Consider the following 26,711-nt stretch of genomic DNA (forward strand, 5'->3'; position numbering starts at 1 on the left):
CTCTAGCTTATCTCAACGTTCAATTGAACTTTGCTATATTTATCTATTACATTCAGGAAACTTATCCTGATGGTCCTTTAGCTAATTAGTTATTTTACATTGAATTTTCTGAACATGTTGTTTCCCCCCAGTTCACACTAGTTAAGGACAGTGATGGCCTTGTTTATATTTATCTTCCCACTTCTTAACAAAATACCTTGAGCATAATAATTGAATGAATGTTTGTTGGTCTGTTGATTGCCTGGCACCTAAAAAGAGTTTGATAAATATTAATTAAATGAAGGAATGAAGTGGAAGTTATGTATGTGATCCTCCTTTCTTATATCGATGTGAGGTCACAAAGGGGCTGGTAAACAAGACATCTTCATACCTTGTGGAAGATTTGGGGAACAGAGACAGTAAAAATCTTACCCTGATTGTCCTGGGCATTACAGCTACCTTTGTTTCCCCAGAGCCTACCAAGATGCATCTTGAATGAATATCAATAATTAATTGATAGGTGAAATATGAACCAGAGAACATTGTACATAGTAACAATAATACTATGAAAGACTTTTATTTCACTGATTAATACAATGATTCAAAACAATTCCAAAGGATTCATGATAAAAAATAAATAAATAAAAATTCTGTCTACCTCCAGAGAAAGAATTGATGAAGTGCAAAGTGAAGTATAATTTTCTCACTTTTTAAATTTTTCTTGAATTTTTTTTGCAATATGGCTAATATGGAATTTTTTTGCAAGATTTCATATATATATATATATAATATTTATATTTCTTGCCTTCTCAATGGATAGGGTAAGAGTGGGAGAGAGGAAAAGAATTCAGAACTCAAAATTTTAAAAGAATGTTAAAATAAATAATAAATCAAAAAAGATTTTTAAAATAATCGATAGAATCATAGATTTAGAGCTAGAAAAGATCTTAGAGATCATTAGGATTATAATACAACTCCTTAATTTATCTCGTCAAATGAGAGAGTGTATATAAAACACTTTGCAAATCAGTGCTCTAGAAATTCTAGCTACTATTTGATAGATGAGGAAAAACTGCAAAATGTTATTCAACTTGCCCAAGCAGAAAGCAGAAGGTCCAGAATTAGAACCTCGGTTCTTGGGCTCCTACTCTAGCATTCTGAATTGAATGGAGTATGGCGAATGAGGCTGGTTAATTAACACAAAATCATGTAGCATACATGTACATGCACACATTAATATGTAAATGCACACTCAAGTGTGTTTGCCTATTCCCTTTAGGACTTAAGATTCAGGGCAGGGACAAGGAAGCCCAGGGATATGACCTGAACCTCGGACTCTTTCTCTCCTCCCTAATGTTTGTTTTCAGTTCTCTGACCCCAGGGTGGCTGTTGAGGTGGGTGGAGTAGAAGGGGAGGAGAGTGCTTGGAAAGTACTTTACAGACACACTACACACATGCTCTGGGCACACACACACACACACACACACACACACACACTCAAACACACAATGCTCCATGTGTCCCCAGGGCCTAGATGGCTAGTTAATGATTGATAGTGTTTCACATGCCATTAATTCCCAGACTCTAGCTAGGCGACCCTTAGAGGTCACCCCCAGAAAGGTGGTGCCCTATTCTCTCCTCCTTCAACCACCAAGACTCCCCTAGCTACCCCCTTGGGACCTGGGCAACCGGCTAAGATTAGGAATAGTAAAGCAAAGATACTGCTTTCTAGCTTTCACCCATATCTATATCTATACTCCTGTCTTTGTTCTCCAGTCTCCCACCAACTTCTCAGTTCCTCACTTGCTGTTTTTTCTTTCTTCCTCATTTCTTCTTCTGTATCCCTTTGTTTTGTTCCCTCTGCATTTACCCCTTACCCTGAATCTCATTTTCTCCCCTATTCTGTCCCTGTGTTGCTGCTGTTTCCCTAATGTCTCCCACTCTCCTCCAGTTCCCCATTCCTGATATTTATCCATATACAGCATGTAAAGTCACCTCTATTATAGCCTCCTTTCTCAGAGGTTCCCCTCAGACATACTCAGTCTCTCTCTCAGCCTCCTCTACAGGCCTTATGGGGAGAAGGGAAGGGTGGGGAGGAGAGTTAGAAGCACAAGGAAAGGAGATTTGAATCTGCTATGTCCACCCCCTGCCCCCTCTTCTCTACTCTTTTCAAACTGCAGACAAGAATTTTCCCCCCTTCCTTCCTCGCTCTGAATGAGCCCATTCTCTGTCGCTGGAGTCCAACCCCTCCGTGAGCCTCCTCCCCAGGACTTGAGTTCTGACACCAGCTCCTCCTCCCCCCAACCCTCTTGTCTGTCTAACCACTCCCCGCTTCTTGCCTCCCTCCTTCCTCCTCAGCCAGCCACTGACACCTCATTGTTTTTCAGACGAAGATCTCTCTAGGAGGGTGGCTCTGGTCGGGAAGGAGGCGACCTAGGCAAAAGGAGTGACCCTGATGTCCACAGTGGCCCCATTTGTTGTGGACTGCAGTGTCCTCACCCCCCTGGTTTCATAGGTAACCAATGGCTTCTAGTCAGAGAGGGCATTCATGGGATCCTCAATTTTATTATTGAATCAATAGCTGAATCAAAGCTTAAAGTCCACTCCACTTAGGAGGTTTTCCTGGCCTGGCCCCAACTCACACTTAGATAGAGGGAGAACTTGGGAGAGGAAGGAGGTTGAGAAGAAAACAGGGGCTAGGGAGATGGGGGAAAGGGAGCATGGGGGACAAACTCTTACTCTCCATTTTCTCCTTCCTAAGTACCTTCATTAAGATAGTATCACTTAGCTCCCCACACCCTCACTTTCCCTCTTGTGTGAGCCAACAAGATCTCACTGACAATAACAACCACCTTGCGTTCACCTTTGTTTTGTGTACCCCATGTTTCCTCTACTATGGGCTGGAACAGCCTTGCTTCTCCCCGACCAGGAGAGTCCAGGTTAGAAAAAAGGAGCTATGGACAGACCTCTCAGGACCCAGAGAGACTGTATAGCAGGGGTCCTCAAACTACGGCCCAAGGGCCAGATGTGGCAGCTGAGGACGATTATCCCCCTTACCCAGGGCTATGAACCGCAAAACAAAGTTTTTGTTTTTACTAAAGTCCAGCCCTCCAATAGTCTGAGGGACAGTGAACTGGCCCCCTATTTAAAAAGTTTGAGGACCCCTGCGTCTATAGGATAAAGAGGGCCTGAAACAGAAGCCCCATAAAAGAGATTCTGGACCCACAGAAAGTCCATAGGCCATCAGAAAGATTCTTCCAAAAGAAGTTCTGCAGAGAGACTCCCTAACTGGTTGCCCAAAGGAGTCCCTAAGCCTTGGATGCTTTGGGCAGAGGAATTCTATGTAAAGCCAATAGATGGACACACACACTCCGCAGGATCTTCATAAAGAAAACCCACAAAAGAAATCTCAATGGAGAGAGGCCTAACAAGACAAATCTGGGGTCCAGAGAGATAGAGACCCTTGTGAGGTGATCTTGGCATTGCAACAAATTTAGGGAGCTGCTTAACCGACATTCCCCAATCTGTCCTTTGTTCACCTTGTAATAGTCACATTTCTGAGCTTGAACTGCTGCGTTTTCTGACAGATACTGATGCTTAAATATCTTAAACTGAGTATATTCTCTTTCCTATCCTTCCACAAAGGAATAGGTCTTAGGGTCCACAGGCCAAGAGTCCTGTAAACATTTCAGAGAGTTTGTGAACTTGGATGGGGAAAAGAATATTTTTGATAACTTCTAATCTAACTGAAATTTTGTATTTCCTTCAATTACTGAAAAAAAAAAAAAAAATTCTAAGGAGTCCCTCAGTTTCACCAGGCTATTAAAAGGGTCCCCGACACAAAAAATGGTTAAGAGTTCCTGTTCTAGAAGGAGTTGAGGTGAGGATGAGGATGATGGGATGGAATGGAGCTTGCTAATAAAAGGAAGGGGAGCCTGGATGAGGGGAGGATGGGGAAAGGCAACCTTGATTATGGTTTCCTCAAGAGTAGACGGGCTGATTAACAGTGGATTGGGAAAGCCTGGGAAGGAAGAAGCAGGTCATCCTGAGTCTGTTCCCAAACCCTCCTTTCCAAGGACAGTAGGTTTCTAAAAAAAAGCCTCCAGATTCAGGGGAGATCAAGACACCCCCAGGCCTACCCAGGGAGATAGAAAGTAAAGCTGGGAGCCGCCACTGCCACTCCCAGAGACTTGTTGGAATGTAGTTGGGAGGAGGGGGAGGGCGGGAGCGAGAGCGAGCAGCGCGCTCCCGAAAAGAAGAGGAGGAGGAGGAGGAGAAGGAGAAGGAGGAGGAGGAGGAGGAGGAGGAGGAGGAGGAGGGCAAGCACTGACTGCCTTGAGGAAGTAAAGGAATGAAGTTGTAGAGCTGAGATTCCTCTGCAATCCTGGCTAAGAGAGAGAAGACAGCAAAGAAGGAAAATACCTCCACTCAACTAGTGAGTGGCTCCAGAGGATCCCTGGCCGGACTGTGCTGGGTCCCGGGATCCCCTTATCTCCCAGTTCCCGGGTTCCGCTGGACCTCCCCCTGAGCCTGGGAGCCATGGGCCCCGGGCCGAAGTGAGGACCATGGACCTGCCCGGCTGCTGCTGTTGGGGGCTCCTTCTGGTCCTCCTGCCCCCAGCAGTCTGGGGAACCCAAGGTGAGTGCGATTGGGAAACAACTGTCTGCAGTCCTTCTCTGCAAAGAATTCTCAGCGGGAGGAAAAACCGGGGGGACATCTGACAGGGGTCAGGAAAGCGAAGGCTTAGAGAGCATGGGAGCCCGTAGAGGAGAAATATGGCCAAGCCCAAGGGAAGGGGGTCCCCTAGGAGGGCCCGGGGAGATGTCTGTGAGATGAAGCTGGATCGGGGAGGTAGGTAGGGCAGGGGCTAAAGTTACGTTGAAGGGGCCCCAGCCAGCTCTTGTCAAACAGGGAAATTGTCAAAAAGTTTTATAAAAGTGACTGGGGGGGGGGGGGAAGTCCTCCTAAGTGGAGTGTGTGTGTGTGTGTGTGTGTGTGTGTGTGTGTGTGCTTGGCTCTTAAAATCCACCGCCTCTAAGCTCCAGACTGAACTGGGCTGGGCTGGCTTCCTCTGGGGGTCCCTATTTGTGCCTCAGCCCTCCCTCCTCTCCTGCCCCCCACCCTCTCCAGCTTAGGTTATTCCTGCTCCAGTGCCTGCCTCAGGCTGGGGGTGGGGGGATGGAGGTAGGAGGGGGCAGAGAGGTAACCAGTTGGACCAGGAGCGAGAAGAGAAGGCTCTAGGCTTGCTTGGATGTTACCACACTCACTAGTGTGGGGAGGGAGGCCAAGAGAGGGAAGAAAAGAGGGGGCGGGAAGGGGAGACAGTTGTTTTGAATAAGTTTCTTCTGGGCCAGTCTGGAAAGGGAAGAGAAGTTTAATTTTGTTGGACTTAACTTGTCAGGTGGAGGGGATGAGACATAAAGAGGAGCTCTGGGTGGTCTTGGAGTGGGGAGGGGGAGAGTTCCAAGGACTGGGACTTGGGGGAGGGAACAAAAAAGTCCTCTGGAAGCTAAAAGGGTAAGGGATATTGTTTTGGTCCGGCTCTTTCCTTCTTTGGGGATGGGGGGGTGGAAGGGATGAGGTGGGATAAGGCTAAAGGCTTGCAGGGCAGCATACCCCGGGACAGAGGATCTTGGCAGATGTCGGCTGTCTGTTGAGTCTCTATGCTTCTGGGGGCGGGGTCTATGTGTGTCCCAATGTCAGTAGGTCTGTTTTGTCTGTCTGTCTGTGTCCCTTTGTGTTACCAAACAACATTGACTCCATGACTAGGGCTCCTGGGGAGCTGTGCTTTTCGCTCTCCCAGAATCCTTGAGATGTCTGGGTCAAGTTTTCGGAAAAGTCCTGAATAAAAATGTATCTCATCCTCTGTTTAGATCCAGGACATGATACCCAGCTCCACTCTACATGTTTAGCTTCCCTTTGGTTTTCAACCAGCTCTTCAAACCTTGATACTCTAGCTAAGGCAAGACTTTTACTGTATATTCTGGAGTCTTGAAACTATGTTTCTGATCAGCTGTAGAAAAAAAACTGGGTGATTGGGAAGGGAAACATGATGGGAGCTTCTGAGAGCTGGTGTTCCCCTCCTTGCCTCAGTTTCTTCACCTTTGTGCTTCTGTTTCCTCACTATTGTTATATTCACATTAAAAAAAATTCTGGATAAGTCTCTTCAAAGGAGAGAAAAGATGGATGTGTTGGGGGTGAGCGGTATTGAGGAAAGAAGGAGAGATTGTAAAAGGATCAGTTCATCATACAAGTTGCACCTTATCCCATTTCATCAGGGGTGGTATACTGTGGGGATATGTCAGGTGATTCTACCTAAAGGAACTACTAAAGGGAGAAGGGGCATTCAGAGAGGGACTTCAGAGTCAGGGAAAAGGCAGGTCAAATTTTTGCCAAGATCCTATTTCATAGATTGAGAAATTATTGACTTGGAAAGCCATGTAAATCCTCAATTTGAGGGTTACCTACAGCTAATGTGTATTATTATTAATATTATAGGATGGCTCCTCTTTTATCCACCACTCCCTTCCCCCACCTTAGTGGTTGTGCTCATGGGAAATAAACTCATTTTGGTATTAGACATAATGGGGAAGATAAATCCATTGCATTTCAAAGACCAAAATAAAATGCATTAATTTTATTTTAAAATTTTAATAAAATAATTTTATCATTGATTGTTTTTAACATGACTAACTAGTCAGACTGTGAGTCAGTCACATTCCCAAATTCACTCTCTCCCTAATGACAGTATTTCTCAAGAGTGCTATTTCTCTTTTTGTAGAAAAAGAATTCTGACCCAGTTCTCTAGTCATCCAAGAACCAAAAAAAGGGAAGGAATTGTTTTCCCCTAGTCTTAGGAGTTCTTTATTTCTTTTGCATCATGAATTCTATGATGAAATCTATGCACCTCTTTTCAGAATAGTGTTTTAAAATCATTTAAAGACGAGTTATATTTCAGTTAGAAGTTAATGAAAATAATTGTGTATTTTTTTTCTTCCAAGTTTATGGACCACCCCTCCTTAAATCTATGGTCCATGGATCCCAGGTAAACAACCCTTGCCCTCTGGTGTAATATAAAATGTTGAATGTAAGCCAGAAAGACCAGGTTCAAATATTATCCATGGAGCTTATTAGCTGTGTGACTCTGGACAAGTTCCTTACTCGATGGGAGTTGAAATTTTCTTATGTATAAAAATAGGGTTCATTATATATCCATTCTTATCCCCAGTATTGGAGCAGCATTCACTGGGTGAGTCTGCAAGTTCTCTCAATAGGAAAAGGTTTGGAATGATTCTCCTCCAGGGAATTCTGTTCCCTGCCCAGAGAAATTGGTTGAATTGGGGGTGAGGTAGAGTCAGAGCTGTTGAGGATGTCAGGAAGTCTTTGGGGTGTGGGTGGGAGTGAAACAACTGGGGCGGAAGACAGGGGAGAGAAAAGCAAGGAGGAGGGGGCAGCAAGTGAGGGCAGAGCCAGCATCATCAGGGGACTGATGTTTTTGTGGGCACATAGAAAATTCTTTTTATCATGGAGGTAGTGTGGGAAACTCACCCCAAACTCCTTCCTAAAAGCAGGTGTTTGGGGCACTGGAATTAGAAATTGGACCGCTGACGAGATTTTTGGTGAAATAGAGGAGAATGGGAAGATCCATCTGGGCTTGATTCCTTCTAGGAGGAATAAACCCTGATAGTTACTGAGTGTTACCATAAGGGACCATGTGATTGAGGAAGGGATAGGTCAGGAATGAGAACCTTGGGAGAAGCCTGTCATGTTGGTAAGACCTACTAAAACAAAAGGAGTCAAGGAGCTCAGTACAGTGGAAAGAACACTGACTATGGAGCCAGAGAATGTGGGTTCAAAACCCATCTCTAATAAGTACTTCCTGTGTGACCTTAAAAAAAGACACAACTCATCTAAGATTTTTATTTCTTTATCTCTAAAATAAAGGGGTTTGACTAGGTAGTCCCTGAGGTCTCTTCCCAAAGGATGAGATTGTGATGTAGTCTAAAGTAAAGAATATTAAGAATATTAAGTTGGGAAGCTAGACTATGTGTCCTCTGACTTCGGAAGAAGCTAGGAAATGACTTGGTCAGGACCACAAGGCCAGTGTGTGTCAGTGGTGAAACTTGAACCCCAGTCTTCCTGACTTGAAAGCCAGCTCCCTATCTGCCACATCATGGCTTCCAAAAACATATATACACTAAAAGTGCACTTTCTTTTCTTTGAAAGGAATTAGTCTGATCTCAACTTCACCTAGAAAGAATTATCTAAGGAACCAACAAAATGTGGGGCTTAGCGACAGAAAGAGTTTCAAAATAAAGGGCAAATATTAGTGAAGAGGGAAATTCAATGTCTGCAGGGGGTGGAGAAAGGAGGGAGCCTGAGCAAAGATGGGAGAAAGGAGTGTAATCCCCATCCCCCAACCTCATATCTGTTGCCTGTGGTCTGGGTGTCAACATGTTGTGATGTTTGCTGTCCTTTGGTGATGAAACTAGGAGCTGGGTTGTTGGAGTGAGTGATTCTTTCTCCTCCTCTTCCTCCTCTGCCATGGCAGTGTGCAAACACTCCAAATATCTTAATAAGCAGCTAAAGGGTCACAAAATGGGCAAACAAAAGTGCTGGGACACAGGGCTAGCTAGCTCCACTCCCCCCCTTCAGCTCCCTTTTATCCTGACTAAAGATTCTGAAAGTGTATTTGTGACACTGAGTGTGTATGAGCCACTGGGTCTTTCCCCATGCCATTCTCCTGCCTGTGTGGCCCCACCATCCTACTTTGGGTGTGTGCCTCAGATCAAGGGAGCTGGTGGGGGGTGGGGTCAGGGGGCTCCTTTCCCTGGGCCTTGGGCTGAGGCCTAGGGAGACAGCTGGGCTGGGGCTGAGCAGCTGAAGTGGCAAGGGGGAGCTGGTCCCGGCAGCAGGGTCTTTATTTTGGGCCCTGTCTGCCCCCTGGCTCCAATTTCTCTTGGGAGCTAGACGGGGGATGGGCTGGGAGGATGGGTGGGAACAAGGATGAGTTTAGTAGGGGAGATGGACTGAGATGAGAAACTATCCCTCAGTCTGGGAGGCTGCACTTTCGGGGTCCCTGTTTCTGGCTTCCATCCTTCCATTTTTCTCTTCTTTCCTAAGATTCAGTGGGTGTCTAGAGATAGAGGATGTCAGGATTTGGGAGGAGGGAGGTAGAGGCTCAAAGGGAAAGAATTAATTTCTCAGCTTCTGCTCTCTTTGCATCCAGACATCTGGCCTTCCAGCCTCCCCTACTACCTCTCAACTCTCAGGTGAGCAGAAAAGTAGGGCCTAAGATTGCATTCTTTCTCAGCCTTTGAGGAAAGGGATAAAACCTGCTGAGAGAGGAGGAGTCTGGGGTATGTGGAGAGAAGGAGGAGAAAATTGGGAATGGAAGTGTTATGCAGGAATCCCAGGCAGCCCAGTAAAATGCAGGATTGTTGTGTGTCTATGGTGGCCCTCCCTCTGCCTACCACCCCTCTAGGCACACCCTCCCAGGTCGAGATGCATCAGGTGACTCATCTTCTCACCTGAGCAGAAAAACAAGTTCAGCAGGGCATATTAACCCCCTCCCTGCCAGCAGACATGAAACCAGCTGATAATATGACTAGCTCCATTCTCCTTTTGAGGAGGGTTAGGGGGACTTCTTGCCCTGATTTGGCTGCCCAATAGGCACCTCTTGTCTCAAGTAGCCTGGGGCCCAGGCAGAAAGCTGATTGGGGTGTCTGCCATGGTTCCCTCAGCTGGTAGGTAGTGACTGAGATATGTGTTTGGTGGTGGTGGGGATGATGAGCTGTCCCTGTGGCAGAGCCTTTGCCAACTTCTCCCAGGCTCTCACCTCTTGTGGAGGCGTGGGTGCCAGTTGGTACAAGGTTAGGCACATATACATACCTTGACTGAGTTCTGCTGTGATTCTGATTGCTTTGGGTGCCAGAGTAGAAGGGGCTAGAAGCCCCTTCTTTCCAGTGACCAGGGGCCCCGGACTTACCCACCCCCACTCCCAACTCTGACCTTCACTGTCACTTTCTGGGTGGTATTAGGGGTGGGAGGATATGGTTTGCCAGGAGGTTGGCATGTGGGTGGTATTGGAATGGGGTGGGGAAAAAGCCCTGGATTTGTTTGGGAGAGGGGGTGCTAATGATTCATCTTCCCTCTTGGGGGATTTTTACGCTATTGGCAATATGCCAGAGTCTTAGGGCACAGCTTCTGGGATAAAGGGGGGTTTTCTCTATTGGCTCCCCTATGAGAAGAGGAGAGGACAAGGTCAGTTCATACTCCTACCCCATTTATAGCAAGCATTATGAGATGGGCACAAGGCAACTCTGGGGATCCCCTATTTTTTGTATGGGTACAGTTGGCAAATGATTCACCCCAAATCCTTCTCCCTTTAGCTCATAGTTTTGTTTAGTGTTAGCTCTTTGAGTGAAACCATGGGTCGGGTAGGCTACTATTCCTTCATTGGGCCAGGAGCTAAGTTTGGACTCTCCTGTATATTTCGCCCTAGCTGGAGAAAAAGGACTTCTGGGTCCGTGACTGCTGTGAGAATGTTGGGTCAATGTGCTTCAAGTGGACAGTGCCAGCACTGACCATGGTATATTTTTTCCCCTTTTGCTAGTGTGCACAGGCACAGACATGAAGCTGCAGTATCCTGCCAGTATCGAGAATCACCTTGACACACTGAGCCACCTGTACCAAGGATGCCAGGTTGTACAGGGCAATCTGGAGCTCACTTACCTGCCTGCTGATGCCAACCTCTCCTTCCTCCAGGTGAGACCCAGAGATTATCCTCTGCCCCCAGAGGAGATGGCATCTCCCCTCACCCTCCCTCCCTCCATCTGGGACATCCTCTCTCTCTCTCTCTCTCTCTCTCTCTCTCTCTTTCTCCTTTCCAAGATCTTCCTTCCTATTCCTCCATGTCACCTGCTCTGACCTTATTGTCCCAAATTGATCTCAAATGGCATTTTCTGTCCTAGTTCTCTAAGGCACTTATAATGCATGGGCTTCCCTTTGGGACACAGACTTTGAGGTCCCCTAGTATTCTGCTCTCTCCCAGCTGGCCCCAGTTTCCACCAAAGCACCTTCCCAGGCATCATACCATTCCAATATTCCTCTTAGATGAGAGTAGTTGGTTCAAGAGTAAATAAGCTATAGGCAGGAGAGGGAAACGGCATAAAGCAGTGATTTCTATTAATATTAAATTAGTACTCACAGGGCACCAAGGAGAGCAAGATTAGCTACTAAGTAGCAGGTGTAAACAGCTATAAATCAAAGTCCCCGTCTCTACCCTACCTGTTGGTGGCCCAATAGATAGAGAGACCTACATTTGGAATTAGGAGTTTCCCCATCTGCAAAATGGGATAATAGTAGCACCAACCTCACCCAGTTAAGTGTAAGAATCAAAGGAGATATTTGTAAGGTGCTAGGCCAATTCTAAAGATGCTATATCAATACTAGTTATTATTCCAGCCCTTTTTCAAATTTGGGCCTTGAGGCTTCCTCCTGCTCCAACACAATTGGCTCTGAGTCCTTCTGAACACTCTTTAGACGATTTCCTCATCTTTCCCTAATTCTGTCCTGGAGGCTCCCTCCAGAGAGCAGCCCATTTTAAGAAACATTCTCTCTTTACCCATGGATCTGCCAGCCAAGTGTATCGGCCTTTGAAAGGCAAAGCCTCTCTAACCAATTTGGAGACTCTTAAGTTACAATTGCAAGTCCGATTTACACTGAACTTCCTGAAAGGTTCTGCTCCAAAGGTTACAGTCCTGTAACCTCTTATCAAGGCTTCTGGCTGACTTTGCCAGGGAAGTGGGGGAGCCAGCTCAGGCGTGGAAGCCATTATCGATAGGAGGACTAAACCCCAGCAATGCTTCCTGGAAAGATCAGGGCCTTCTACCAAACCCAGATTGAGGAACTGGACCCGAAGAAAGCGACCAACAAGAAAAATTCCCATTGTTGTTCCAGAGGGACAACCTGACAAGCCGCACTGCTCCCTTATCACAGAGAGAGAGGACCAGTGCACCATAGCTCCTCTCAGGCAGCTGGATGATTTGGGAGTCCCCACAAGCTGCACTCCAGCTTTCTGTTGAGGCACTTGAAGCCTGGGATGGGGGACACAGAGTGAGGGACTTTTTTTCCTAGAGGTTTATATTTCAGGTATCCAGATCTCAGACTCTGCATAACAAATAAAACTGGGGAGACCTCCCTGATAAATGCCATTGCACAAGAATAGCCTCCAAGTCTTAGACTGGGAGGGAAAGTAGGACCTCCAACTAGATCTGCTATGTTGTAATTACCTGTATAACCACTAGTCTCTAAACTCCATGAGCATCTAAACTAGGCATTCTTAACCTTTTGTTGTGGCCTAGACCCTTTGGGCAATCTCATGAAGCCTATACAGACCTCAGAATAATTTTTTGGGGGGCCAAGATAATTGTAATTAAGTGACATACAGCTAGTCAGTGTCTGAGCTTGCCTTTGAACTCAGGGCCTCCTGAATCTAGGGTCCGTCTATCCTCTGTACCATCTAGCTGCCTCTATAATATTTTTAAATGTATAAAACTCAAAAATGCATAGGATTACAAAGGAAACCAATTATATTGAAATACAATTAGCAAATATTTTTAATTGTTCATAGAGGCAATTAAAAAGGCTAAAAAAAGAATACATTGAAAGTCATCAGTTAAATATCAGATTAGAAATTTTGAAATCAAAGGAGAGATTAATAAAATTGAAACTAAGAAAACTATCAAATTAAGAAATAAAACTAAGAATTGTTTTTTTGAAAAAAACCAACAACATAGATAAGCCTTTGATTAATTTGATCAGAAAAAAGGAAAGAAAAAAACACAAATCACCAGCATAAAGTGGTCCCAGACTTCAGGTTAGGAATTCCTAATTTAAATTTTATCTCTCCTGGTTTTGGATTAGAATAGGATTAGAAGTCATCTAGTCCAGTTTCCTCATTTTACAGGTGAGCAAAATGAGATTAGGTGTTCTAGGATCTGAACTCAAACCCCCTACTCTAAACAGCACAGCCTTTTTCATGGCAACATGCTGTACTTAATATATAATTGTTGAATGAATGAAGAAACCAGATTCAGAGTCAGAAGATTTATATTCAAATCTGAATTACTTATAATCACTTCACCTGAAGCCTCAGTTTTCTCTTTCATAAATGGGGATCGTATTATTTGCATACCTACATACTTCACAGGGTTATTATGAGGTTCAAATAAGATAACTTATCTAAAACATTTCTTAACATAAAGTGTTATATAAAGGTCAGCTATTATTGTGAATGAAGGAATGAACAAACAAAGGAATGAAGGAAGGAATTCCTCCCATTACAGAATCAATCATTTTTCTTCCCATAATGCATCTGTCTTGAGATATTTCTTCCTATGGCTAGAGACTCCCCTCTTCACCATGCTCACAATTTGCTTCCCTACCTCTCTTCTTTGCACATGTTTCCTAGCTTGATCTTCCCAAAATACACACCCCTGCTCCTTTCTTCTTACCTCTGCCTGAAGTAGTCTTAAGAGTCAAGAGTTATTTTTTTCTTCTTTTTTTAGTAATAATTTTTTATTTTTCAAAATACATAACAAAAATAGTTTTCAACATTCACCTTTGCAAAACCTTGTGCTCCATGTTTTTCTTCCTCTTCCCCTAATTCCTTCATCCCCTAGACAGCAAGTAATCCAATATAGGTTAAATATGTATAATTCTTCTAAACATATTTCCATATTTATCAGGCTGCATAAGAAAAATCAAATCAAATAGGGGGAGAAAATGAGAGAAAAAAAAAAAGCAAGCCAACAACAACAAAAAAGATAAAATACTATATTGTGATCCACATTCAGTCCCCATACTCTGCCCCTGAGGAAATTATAATATGCAAGTGAGAGGCAGAATGAGAAAAGGAAGTAGTGTTATATATGTGGATTTGCAGTAGAACCCTAAATTTAGATCTAGAAGAACCTTAGAGGTCATAGAGTCTAGTAGCCTTGCTTTACAGATGAGGAACTGAGGCAAACAGGAATGAGTGACTTGCCTAGGGTCACACAGTTAGCAAGTTAAGTGTCTGAGGATACATTTGAACGCTGATTCCAAACCCAGTGTTCCATGTATTGCACCTAGCTGATAATTTTTGTTATTTTTAAATAACAGCTTTTTATTTTCAAAATGCATGCAAAGTTTTCAACATTCAGCCTTGCAAAACTTTGTGTACTATATTTTTTCTCCCTCTCTTCCTCCCATCTCCCTCCCCTAGACAGCAAGTAATCCAATATAGGTTAAACATGTCTAGCTGATTATTATTAACAGCAATAACAATAACAAGATTAGGAGGCAGCATGGAATGGTGGTTAGAGAGTTGAATTTGGGCTCAGGAAAACTTGGATTCAGGAACTGCTACTCATACATAGTCATTCTGAAAACTTTCTTTGGCCATGGGAAACATGGTTATCACCAAATTGTGGATCATCATAAGGTTTTAAGGAGTTTATATGCTGGAAATTCCCTGTATCAATATTCTAGATGGAGACCATTATTTAAAAAATAATAATAATGGCTTTTTATTTTTCAAAATACATGCAAAGATAATTTTCAACATTCATCCTTGCCAAACTTGTATTCCAAATTTTTCTCCTTCCCTTCCTCCCTGTTCCCACCCCAGACAACAAGTAATCCAATAAATGTTAAACTTGTACAATTTGAAGACTATTATTGATAATAATAACTACAAGAAGCATCATGTCCAAATGGATAGGGTCCACAGCTTTGTTTAAATGCCACGATGTCTCAAATAACTAAGATGTTATTTTTGTTGAAATCGTTGATCAAAGCAAGTGTTGCCTAATGATTAGAGAGCTGACAGTTGGAAAGACCTGAATTTTATTCCCATCTTTGACACACACTCTGGGACAAGTCACTTAATCTTTTAGTGCTCAGGGCAACTCTTAAGATGACAAGTTTGTGGCAAAGGTGCCACAAAATGGTGGAGGATATTTCCTCATCAGGAAATTCCATATGTCAATGAAATCACAGGTCTAGACCCTCTCCAGTCCCCTAGTCGTAGTTAACACTAGGAAACTGGACTTTTGTCTCTGAGGGTGAATGAACCCAGTGCAGCTGAGGAAGATTGTTTCTGGGAGGAAGCATTTTTGGGGTTTCCAGTCTTGTTAGGCACCTGGGCATTTGCATTTTCCATCCTAACTCCCCCATTCTTCTGTCTCATTCCCTAGGACATCCAGGAAGTGCAGGGATATGTGCTGATTGCTCACAGCCTGGTGAGGAGTTTCCCACTGCAGAGGCTAAGAATCATTCGAGGAACGCAGCTCTTTGAAGACAAATATGCCCTAGTCGTTCTGGACAACGGGATTCCCCTTGGGACCGCTCCTCCTACAGCGGAGGGGCCCCCTGGCCTTCGGGAACTGCAACTTCGAAGCCTCACAGGTACCCGAATGAAAGGCATGGTGCATGGAGCTGTGGGTGGGGAGGAATCCTGTGGGAGAAAGTCAAAAATGGAGGTGACAGTGCTGAGTGCATTCAATATGATCAGATCCCACTTCGGACACTTACTAGCCTTGGACATCTCACCTGATTTCTGGGTCTCAATCCTTTTCTGTTAAATGAGGGAGTTAGACTAGATACCCTCTGAGATCCTTCCCAGCCCTTAATCTACGATCCTATTGTGAGTGGTAGAAAAAGATACATGGAATAACTTGCTTTTACAGAGAAAATTTGAGCTGTCAGTCAGTCAGTCAATCAGTCAACAAGCATTTATTTATTATTATTATTATTATTTTTTATTTAATAGCCTTTTATTTACAGGTTATATGCATGGGTAACTTTACAGCATTAACAATTGCCAAACCTCAACAAGCATTTATTAAGTGCTTAAAATACACCAGGGAGCGTGCTAAGGACTGAAGCAAAAGGCAAAAACAGATCCGGGAGGAAGGAACTCTCATTCTAAAGGGAAAAACAAATACTAAAATGCTAAGGTTATACAAGATGGATATTGAGTCAAACTTTTAAAAAAAAGTTTAAAATTTGTTTTAACATATATTTGAGGGGGGGGAATAAAATATTTTTTCAAGTGAAAAAAAAAAAAAAGATGAATCCTGAGTAGATAAAGGTAATTTGGAAGGGACCCCATCTGGTTCAACTATGTGTTTTTTAACAGAGGTCTTATCTAAAAGAGGACTTACTCTAAAGTTATACAGCAGCTTGGTAACAGAACTTGGATTAGATTCCAGGTCTCCTGACTTTTACCTGAGGGTATTTTTTTGTTGTTTGTTTATTTTTCTTTCTTTCTTTCTCTTTCCTTTTTTTTTTTTTTTTTTTTGAGGATGAAAATATATATTTTTTACTTAAGAATTTTTTTAAACAATAGCCTTTTATTTTCAAAATACATGCAAAGACAGTTTTCAACACTCATCCTTGCAAAACTTTGTGTTCCAAAATTTTCTCCCTCCCTTTTCCCATCCCCTCCCCTGGACAGCAAATAATCCAATATACGTTAAACATACAGTTCTTCTACCCATATTTTCACATTTGTCAGCTGCACAAGAAAAATCAGATCAAAAAGAAAAAAAAAAATTAGAGGGAAAAAAAAAAAACAATAAAAAAGGTGAAAATACTATGCTGTGATCCACACTCAGTCCCCACAATCTACTTCCTGGATGCAGATGGCTCTCTTCATCACAAGTCTATTGGAATTGACCTGAATCAGGATTTTTTAAGAGGGAAAGGAGGAAAGATCTTGCTAGTGTCATTCTTCTCCTCTCCTATCCCCAGAGATTCTGAAAGGCGGGGTTCTGATCCAGAAGAATCCTCAGCTATGTCACCAAGACACAGTGTTGTGGGCTGACATCTTCCATAAGAACAACCGCTTGGGTACCACCTCCATCGACACAAACCACAGCCGAACTTGTGAGCTTCTTTCCCTTCCCTCCATCATCTTCCTGACTCATTCCTTCACCACCCATGTTAATAATGCTAGACCTGACTGTAGAATTAAAGGAGATTCATAAACCTCAAAGGAGGTTCCCCCCCAACACCCTCATGATGTAGGTGGTCAATGGGGAAATGGGGCCACAGTCATATAGTTAGAGATGGAAACAATGGCACTTATTCTAATACTGACCAGCACTGCCTTGGAATAATAGCTTGAAATATCCAGACCCTATGTCCCCTGACCTCCTGACTCCTCTCCTTCTAATGCCCATAAAATCTGGCTTTGTGACATTTTCTCCTTCCTATGGTTTTTTCTCTATGTCTATTTTCCTTTGTCTATCTCTCCATATCACTTTTCTGGTCTGACTTGAATGGCTCTGTGCTTGCTCTATCTCCTCCCAGGCAACCCTTGCTCTTCATCATGTAAATCCGGACAGTGTTGGGGAGAAGGACACGACAACTGTCAGAACTGTAAGTGTCAGGGAGCCTACCAGGGAAGAGAGCCCTGCTTTTTTGGGGGGAGGGTGAGGGGGTTTAGAAGTCTGTGCCCTGGGGGCTGGAATGTCAACTCAGCAAGGTGTGGGGGACTGATCCCTAAGATGGGTGATTCGGTGGGAAGAAACTCACCCCCTGTCCTTCCTCCCTCACCAACAGTGACCCGCACAATTTGTGCCAGTGGCTGTGCTCGCTGCAAGGGGCCCCTCCCCACAGACTGCTGCCACGAGCAGTGTGCTGCTGGCTGCACTGGCCCCAAGCATTCTGACTGCCTGGTAGGTGCCCTTCTGGGATTCTACCAATGCCCCCTTGCATCTTCCATCTGCTCTCTTGCCCGCCTCTTTGCTTGCTTAACTTTTTGCTCACTTCTCCCTGAGACCCGGGCATTTGTAGAACTCGGTCTCAGCTCCATGGCCTGGCCCAGGGTCTGCTCTGAGAAGTGACTGGGGGAGGTGGGCACCTCAGGTACCTCCTGGATAGTTCAGCCCACTTCCCTTCCCCAAGATACTGGTGCAAGGGTGGGTACCCGGGAGGAGGCGGGCTCTGGACTTCACCCAGATATTCAACATGTTCTGCCTTCTTGTGTCTATCCCTTGGCCCCTAACCCTGTCAGGCCTGCCTCCACTTCAACCACAGTGGCATCTGTGAGCAGCACTGCCCACCGCTGGTGATCTACAATTCAGACACCTTTGAGTCAATGCCTAATCCTGATGGGCGCTACACCTTTGGGTCCAGTTGTGTGAAATCATGTCCCTGTGAGTGCCCAGGGGTGGGAAGAAGGGATTAGTCTGGGGGACCCCTTAAGGGTGAGTCACCCTAGACAGTGACTGGAAGTGGGGCTCAGACCTCTGAGATCCTTCTCCTATCGAGGGTAAAGGGGGCAATCCCCCAGGCTGTATTGTCTCTGGGAGGGATGAGCAGTGGAGGGGCTAAAGTGCCCTAACCTGTGCCCTTGATTCTTTCCAGATAATTACCTAGCCACAGATGTGGGCTCTACATCCTGTACCCTCGTGTGTCCCCTACACAGTCAAGAGGTGACCGCTGAGGACGGAACCCATCGGTGTGAGAAGTGCAGCAAAGCCTGCCCCAAAGGTAGCTCTGATCCCTCTGGACTGGAATTGTCTTTTCCAGACCCTAAACACTCTGCAGAGTTCCAGGCTCCGCTGGTCCTCTGTCCCTCACCCCAATCCCAAGTCACCCCTCCCCAGTCTCCCCTCCTTCACCAATCTATAAATGATCACAATCCAATTTTTTTTTTTTTTAGAAACATCTCCAAAGTTTTTCTTTATTCTCTTTTCTTCCAATTACATTTCTTCTCCAGTTCACAGTCAAAGAAATGTAGCTATCAAAACTGACTCAAGATACAGTATATTTTCATCACATTCTAAAGAGGCCTACTTTGGACTAAAGGTTCATAAATGTGAAGACTATATAATCAATTGTACAGCTCCCGAACTTCATATAATACTCATAATACCTAGACTCAAATGAAAGTTTTCCATTTTAATTCTTTCCCAAACAATTTTAATTTTTGAAATTTGAGAAATGAATGCAAAATTTCAGACATAATATTTATGTAACTTCTGTGGCACTCATTTTCTGAAAGAACATTTATAAATAGTTCAGATTTGAGATAGTTTTTTAATACAGTACAACTGTTATTCTAATACATAACTCTGTGAGCACTGTCAAACAGCCAAGTCAGCAAGCATTTATAAAGCACTTTCCATGTGTCAGGCGCTGGGTAAAGCCCTTGTGATACCAAAAAAAAAAAAAAAAAAAAAATCGGCAAAAACAGGGTTTCTGCTCTCAAGAACCTCACAGACAAATGGAGAAGAATGTAAATAATTATGTTATTTTAAAGATGATCTCTGCTTTCATTGGTACAGGGATTCTCAATGAGGAAATTCACTAATTTGCTCTGCAATTCAGTCTTAGTTCCAGAGGCACTAAGAGATGTTACTTCACATAACTACAACGTGTCAGAAACAGGACTTTAACTTGGATTTTTCTAACTTCAAAGGTGGCCCTCCATTCACTACATCAGAGCTGTTTATGGGCATAAATGTATACACATATACAATGATATTATGTAACACATATGTAAATGTACATATGGATACATACATGTATATATAAATAATCCAAGGGGCAGCTAGTTGGTGTACAGCCCTGAAGTCAAGAGGACCTGAGTTCAACTCTGCCCTCAGACACTTAACACTTCCTGGCTGTGGGACCCTGGGCAAGTCATTTGCCCAAATGCCTCAGCAATAAATAAATAAATAAATGATCCAGGTAAACTCTTAACTACTCTAACCTTGTCACTTGTCTCCTATCTCCAATACCTCCTCACATCCAAGGCTTGTCTTCCCCTTTCTCCTGGCAGCCCCCTTTATTATTTTGTGGGTGATAGGATGGGATCTTGTACCTCCTCACATCCAAGGTTTGTCTTCCCCTTTCTCCTGGAAGCCCTCCTTTATTATTTTTTGGGTGATAGGATGGGATCTTGTACCTCCTCATATCCAAGGCTTGTCTTCCCCTTTCTCCTGGCAGCTCCCTTTTCTTATTTTGTGGGTGATAGGATGGGATCTTGTACCTCCTCACATCCAAGGCTTGTCTTCCCCTTTCTCCTGGCAGCCCCCTTTATTATTTTGTGGGTGATAGGATGGGATCTTGTACCTCCTCACATCCAAGGTTTGTCTTCCCCTTTCTCCTGGAAGCCCTCCTTTATTATTTTTTGGGTGATAGGATGGGATCTTGAAGTACAGGAACTCTGCACCTCTAGATTTTGACCTAGGTTCAAAGCCAAACTTTATTATTTACTGGCTGTGTGAATCCAGCCCTCAGTTTTCACCTCTGTGAAATAGGGGGGTTGTACCAGACCATGTTCAAACTTCACCTTGTTCCAACAATATGATTGTTCTGACTCACGTTCAGCCCCTGGGGTGGTAGAACTGGGGGAGCTGGGTGCCATGACTAAGCAACCTTCCCTTGCCCCTCCATCCCATTCCTTGCAGTGTGTTATGGGCTGGGCATGGGCCACTTGAGATCAGTGAGAGCGGTCAACAGCACTAATATCCAGGATTTTGCGGGCTGCAAGAAGATCTTTGGAAGTCTGGCCTTCTTCCCCGAGACCTTCTCTGGGTAAGTACAGGTTGACGCAGACTGGGCAGCTCGTATTGGGCATGGTGCTGAGGAAAGGGAGCAGGCAGTTCTGGGGGTGCATGGGCAGTGATGGGGTGGGGGAGACTGGGAATTTGGAGCTGGGAGATAAGGTATTAAATAACCAGAAAGGAAAGTCGGCCTGCCTGAGGAACACTTCTGTCAACTCCTTGTGTGAAAGACCCTCATCAACCCCTCCCTTTCCCTCTGCAGGGACTTGGCTACCAATACTTCTCCATTAATGCCCGAAGACCTCAAGGTCTTTGAGAACCTGGAGGAGATTACAGGTATCCCTTGGTTCCCCCACCAGCCCTTCTCCTCCGCCTTTGGGTGCTGGGGCTTCCACCCAGACTTTGGTTCTCTCTGGGGGTGGGGTGGGGGGGTGGCCTGGGGGCAGGCCCTGTTGGTGGGCACCCACTGCATTGCCCAGTCATTGTCTCACCGCCTGCAGGCTATCTGTACATCTCGGCCTGGCCCGACAGCCTCCCTGATCTCAGCATCTTTCAGAACCTCAGGGTGATCAGGGGAAGGGTGTTGCACAAGTGAGTATTGGGCTGTGTGTCCCAGGATCACAGGGGAGAGGAGAGCTGCCCAGGAGGGGGTGCAGGGAGGTTTGGGGAGCCTGTAGCCCTAATACTAACAGTATATACTTTTTGGGGGGAGGGGTTTTCCTCCCCCCAAAACCTCTAGGAGGGCCCAAAGGTAGCAGAGAGGCAGGTTAATGGAGGCACTTTTCCAGGACATAATGAGAAAGAGAGCCCCTAGATGGAACAGTGTTAGGGGTGCCCCTTGGCTGAGCACTCGCCCTTCTTCTTGCAGTGGTGTCTACTCCCTGACGCTGGAGCATCTGGGTATTGGCTGGCTGGGGCTGCGGTCACTGAGAGAGCTGGGCAGTGGGCTGGCACTCATCCATCACAATGCCCACCTATGCTTTGTCCACACGGTACCTTGGAACCAACTCTTCCGCAACCCCCGCCAGGCCCTGCTCTACAGCGCCAACCGACCTGCCCAGGAGTGTGGTAAGGCAGGCACCCCCCCCCCCCCGAAGCCTTCACTCCTTTCCCCATCCTTTCCAAGGCACCCACATCTGGTTGGCCCTTCTGAGACTCATCAACATCCGGTGCCAGGCTCTTGGGGGACTAACCCAGATGCCCCTTGAGCTGGCTGCCGCCCGTGCCTGGTATGTGCACCTGCTTTTGCTAAACACTAGTCTGGCACTGCCCCCTCTGCACTGGTGCCAGTCTTGGCCAAATGCCTCGTGACACTGGCAATTCTCCCTTTTAACCCTTGGAACTTTCCTGATTCCCAAGTGACCGTTCCCAAAAGTTAACAGGACTAGGGGGAGATCCTTCCCTGGGTTTGATCTGGCTTCATTCTTCTCTCATAGAAAGCAAGGGGCTCACGTGCTACTCCCTGTGTGCCCAGGGGCACTGCTGGGGCCCTGGGCCTACCCAGTGTCTCAACTGCAGCCAGTTTCTCCGAGGGCAGGAGTGTGTGGAGGAGTGCCGGGTCCTGCAGGGGTAAGGAAGGCTGCAGGGGAACCAGAAAGGGAGAAGGAGGCTCTGGGTCCTCCAGGCTCTTCCTTGCTTACCTTCTCGGCCCCTCCGCAGGTACCCCCGGGAGTATGTAAAGGAGAGACGCTGTTTCCCGTGCCATGAGGAGTGCCAGCCCCAGAATGGCACAGAAACCTGCTTTGGATCGGTAAGAAGCTGGCAGGGCGGGGGCACTATTCCTGTGTCAGAGAGTTCAGAGTAATAAAGAACCCAGGAGACTCCCAGATAGAGGTAGAGACTCCCAGGGTTTGAGGATATGGTTCTGATAGTGTGCCAGGATGGGCTCGGGACACTGTGTCTCTATAACCATGTTTGTTGTTGTTCTTCCATCATGTCTAGCTCTTCATGACCCCATTTGGGGTTTTCTTGGCAGAAACTGGAGGGTTTGCCATTTCCTTGTCCAGCTCATTTTACAGGTGTGGAAACTGAGGCAAGCAGGGTTAAGTGACTTAGCTAGGGTCACGCAGCTAGTGGTTCGCCATTTCCTTCTCCAGTACAGATGAAGATCAGGGCTAGATGGTTAGGGTCATACAACTTACTAATAAGTGTCTGAAGCAGGATTTGAACTTCCTCTCTTAAGTCCTAGTGCTCTATGCAGTGCACCACTTAATTGCTCTACAAACCTCAAAGTGCTATATAAATGCTATCTAGTATTAATATTTTCTTTTTTTCTCCCCATTTAATAGTATTTTATTTTTTCCCAATTATATGTAAAGACAATTTTCAACTTTCATTTTTGTAAGATTTTGAATTCCAAAGTTTTTCTCCCTCCCTCCCTCTTTCCTCAAGACAACAAGCAATTTGATATAGGTTATAGTACTATTATTTTCAAAGCATCTTACAGTTCAAGAAACCAAGGCTCCTAAAAGTTAAATGATTTATTCAAGGTCACACAGCTGGTATAGTGGCAAAACCTGGATTGAACTCAGCTCCTACCACTCCCAATTCTCTACTTTCCCCCAACACTATGGTTTCTAACACTGATTTAATGCTTGAATCCATGCTATGCTACTTCTGACAAGTGGTTGTCCACTTTCTGTTTGAACAATTCCAGGAACAGGTAGCTTACTTCCTCAGAAGATAGCTGGCTCAGTTTTTTAAAAAAAAAAATTTATTTTTTTGAGGGTGAATTTATTTATTTTGTTTTCTTTGTATTGTTTTTAAATTTTATTTTTATAATAATAACTTTTTACTTTTCAAAATATATGCAAAATTTTATTTTCTTTCTCAGGTTTTTTTTTTCTTCTTGATATAAATTTTCTTATGCAGCAAGATAACTATATAAATATGTATACATATATTAGATTTAACATATATTTATTTTTATTTTTTGCTATTTGCTGAGGCAGGTGGGGTTAAGTGACTCGCCCAGGGTCACAGAGCTAAGAAGTGTTAAATATCTGAGATTAAACTTGAACTCAGGTCCTCCTAACTTCAGGGCTGGTATCTATCCACTGTGCCACTTATCAGGCCCAAGATTTAACATATATTTTAACATATTTACATGTATTGAATTACCTGCCATCTTTTTTTTTTTAATTTTTTTTTTTATTTAATAGCCTTTTATTTACAGGATATATACATGGGTAACTTTACAGCATTAACAATTGCCAAACCTCTTGTTCCAATTTTTCATCTCTTACCCCCCCACCCCCTCCCCTAGATGGCAGGATGACCAGTAGATGTTAAATATATTAAAATATAACTTAGATACACAATAAGTATACATGACCAAAACGTTATTTTGCTGTACAAAAAGAATCAGACTCTGAAATATTGTACAATTAGCTTGTGAAGGAAATCAAAAATTCAGGTGTGCATAAATATAGGGATTGGGAATTCAATGTAATGGTTTTTAGTCATCTCCCAGAGTTCTTTTTCTGGGTATAGCTAGTTCAGTTCATTACTGCTCCATTAGAAATGATTTGGTTGATCTCGTTGCTGAGGATGGCCTGATCCATCAGAACTGGTCATCATATAGTATTGTTGTTGAAGTATATAATGATCTCCTGGTCCTGCTCATTTCACTCAGCATCAGTTCGTGTAAGTCTCTCCAGGCCTTTCTGAAATCATCCTGTTGAATTACCTGCCATCTTGAGGGGGAGGGAAGGAAGGGAAAATTTAGAACAGGTCAATGTTGAAAAATTGCCCATGCATATGTTTTGTAAATAAAAAAGTAACTGAGGAAAAAAACAAAATAAAATACATGCAAAGATGATTTTCAGCATTCACCCTTGCAAAATCTTTCAATCCAAAATTTTTCCCCTTCCTCTCTATCTATCTCCTCCCCTAGAGAACAAGTAATCCAATATTGGTTAAACATGTGCAATTCTTCTAAGTATATTTTCACATTTATCATGCTATGCAAGAAAAAATGAGAAAGAAAAAAAATCAAGCAAAAAACAATAACAAAGTTGAAAATACTATGTTGTAATCCACACTCAGCCCTCACAGCCCTCTCTCTGGGTGCAGATGGCTCTCTCCATCACAGTCTATTGGAATTGGCCTGAATCACCTCCTTGTTGAAAGAGCTACTTCATCAGAGTTAATCATCCCATAATCTTGATGTTGCTATGTTTCTCTTGGTTCTGCTCATTTCACCTATGTCAGTCTCTCCAGGATTTTCTGACATCAAGCTGGCTCAGTTTTGGAATAGCTCTAATTATTAGAGGATTCTTCAATGAGGTTAAAAGCTGTCACCTTGTCACTTTATTCAGTGTACATTTATTAACTATGTGGTAGAATCTGGTACTACTAGGAAGATAGTGTACTATTGCTGCTTTATATACTACAGTATATAGAAGCACTGCATTACATCTTTTTTCTTAAAGCTTTTTATTTCTCCAAATACATGCAAAGCTTTCAACATTCACCTTTGCAAAACCTTGTGTTCTAAATTTTTCTCCCTCCATCTCTTCTCACACCTTCCCACAGACAGCAAGCAATTCAATATAGGTTAAACATATGCAGTTCTTCTAAATATATTTCCATATTCATCATGCTTCACAAGGCTCAAAAACTGAAATTAAAAAATACATGAGAAAAAAACCCAATCAAACAAAGAAAAGGTGAAAATACTATGTTCTGATCCACATTCAGTCTCTATCGTTCTTTCTCAAGATACAGATGGCTCTTTCCATCACAAGTCTATTGGAATCACTGCGTTCAGTCTTATGGAGGATATTACAGTTTAATAGATTTATATTTGGAGGAACTGGGTTCAAATCCAGCCTCTATATGACCTCACCTAATCTCTCTGAGTATCAGTTTCAGGTATAGAATGAAATAGTTGGATTAAATGACTTCTATGCTTCTATGGTTGCTCTAAATCTATGACTCTAGATAACAAACATAGATTAATACAATTTATTGGAAGATGGTAAATGCATGAGAGAAACCAAGTGTACCAATCCATTGGTTCTAGACAACACAGTATAATAGAAAGAAATCTGTATTTAAAGTTAAAAGAAACTTGGGTTTAAATCCTGGCTCTGTCACTTACTGTATATATGACCTTGGGCAAATAAATTTTCCTTTGTGAGGCTGTTTCCTTATCTAAAAAATGGGGAAATGATATTTCTTGTTTAAAAAATAAAATGTTATTAACACCCCATTTTACAAGCTTAATTTTCCCTAACATTCTCCCCTGTAATAATTATAATAAAGATTTTAAAGGAAAGAAAAATATAAGAAATGAGCAAAACTGATATATTATATAGTATGTATATACATATATACACACACAGATGTTGCAAAGGAAAACACTTGCATACACACACAACAAGAAAAATAAAGAACATGAAAAAAATATGCTTTGATCTGTACTCAGAAGGTGTACCTCTCAGAAGGTAGATAGCATTTTCATCATGGGTTCTTTGGAATTGTCTTGAATCTTTGAAGACAAAGATACTCTCTCTATTTTTTTTCTTTTCTTTTCTTTCTTTTCTTTCTTTCTTTCTTTCTTTCTAAGTGTTAAGGGTCTGAAGCTGGATTTGAACTCAGGTCCTCCTGACTTCAGGCCTGGCATTCTATCCACTGTGCCATCTAGCTGCCCCATATATATATATATATATATATATATATATATATATATATATTAGAAAAGCTGATAAGATATGTAATGTTCCACACTCATGGATTGCTTTCTCTACTCTCCCATCCCCCAACTTCTGCAAAATAGAAGAAACGTATCTTCTCACAAACTTTCCTTGGAGCCAAGATTTGTAATTTTGCAAGATTGATTTTCTTTTCTAAAATTTTGTTGATATCTTTCACTTTCGCATTATCTAAATTCCTTCCTTCTCCCATTTTCCTTTGTTCTCCCCACAAGAACATTGCATTTTAACAAAAGATTTAAAAAAAAGAGGAAGCAAAAAAAAATTCAATAAAACTGCTCAGTAATTCCCCCCAAAACCCCAACATTCCATTAATGATATATGCCGCATTATACACCTGTATATCTCTCCCCTTCAAAAAAAAAAAAAAAAGGAGTTGGAGGGACCTTCTGATGTGTTTTCTTCAGCACCTAATTTTAGTCTTTGTTTTCCACGGTTTTGTGGTGGT

General features: G+C 43.5%; 1 protein-coding gene across 2 annotated transcripts in view; it reads left to right on the forward strand.

Moving 5' to 3' along the window:
• Positions 1-4,273: 4,273 nt before the first annotated feature.
• The window catches only part of ERBB2 (erb-b2 receptor tyrosine kinase 2), a 36,095-nt gene continuing 13,657 nt past the window's right edge, over positions 4,274-26,711 (forward strand). The window contains exons 1-15 of one of the 2 annotated variants that reach the window (XM_031966192.1): positions 4,274-4,617; positions 9,209-9,251; positions 10,595-10,746; positions 15,222-15,432; positions 16,780-16,914; positions 17,341-17,409; positions 17,593-17,708; positions 18,047-18,188; positions 18,400-18,525; positions 20,451-20,577; positions 20,809-20,882; positions 21,047-21,137; positions 21,415-21,614; positions 21,983-22,115; positions 22,206-22,296. In XM_031966192.1, the coding sequence (XP_031822052.1) occupies positions 10,612-10,746; positions 15,222-15,432; positions 16,780-16,914; positions 17,341-17,409; positions 17,593-17,708; positions 18,047-18,188; positions 18,400-18,525; positions 20,451-20,577; positions 20,809-20,882; positions 21,047-21,137; positions 21,415-21,614; positions 21,983-22,115; positions 22,206-22,296 (1,650 nt within the window). In that variant the 5' untranslated portion in view covers positions 4,274-4,617; positions 9,209-9,251; positions 10,595-10,611. The remainder of the gene's footprint in view (positions 4,618-9,208; positions 9,252-10,594; positions 10,747-15,221; positions 15,433-16,779; positions 16,915-17,340; positions 17,410-17,592; positions 17,709-18,046; positions 18,189-18,399; positions 18,526-20,450; positions 20,578-20,808; positions 20,883-21,046; positions 21,138-21,414; positions 21,615-21,982; positions 22,116-22,205; positions 22,297-26,711) is intronic. The other variant, XM_012548369.3, reaches the window with a different exon arrangement.

Source organism: Sarcophilus harrisii, chromosome 4 (assembly GCF_902635505.1).
Source record: "Sarcophilus harrisii chromosome 4, mSarHar1.11, whole genome shotgun sequence".
Taxonomy (NCBI): Eukaryota; Metazoa; Chordata; class Mammalia; order Dasyuromorphia; family Dasyuridae; genus Sarcophilus; species Sarcophilus harrisii.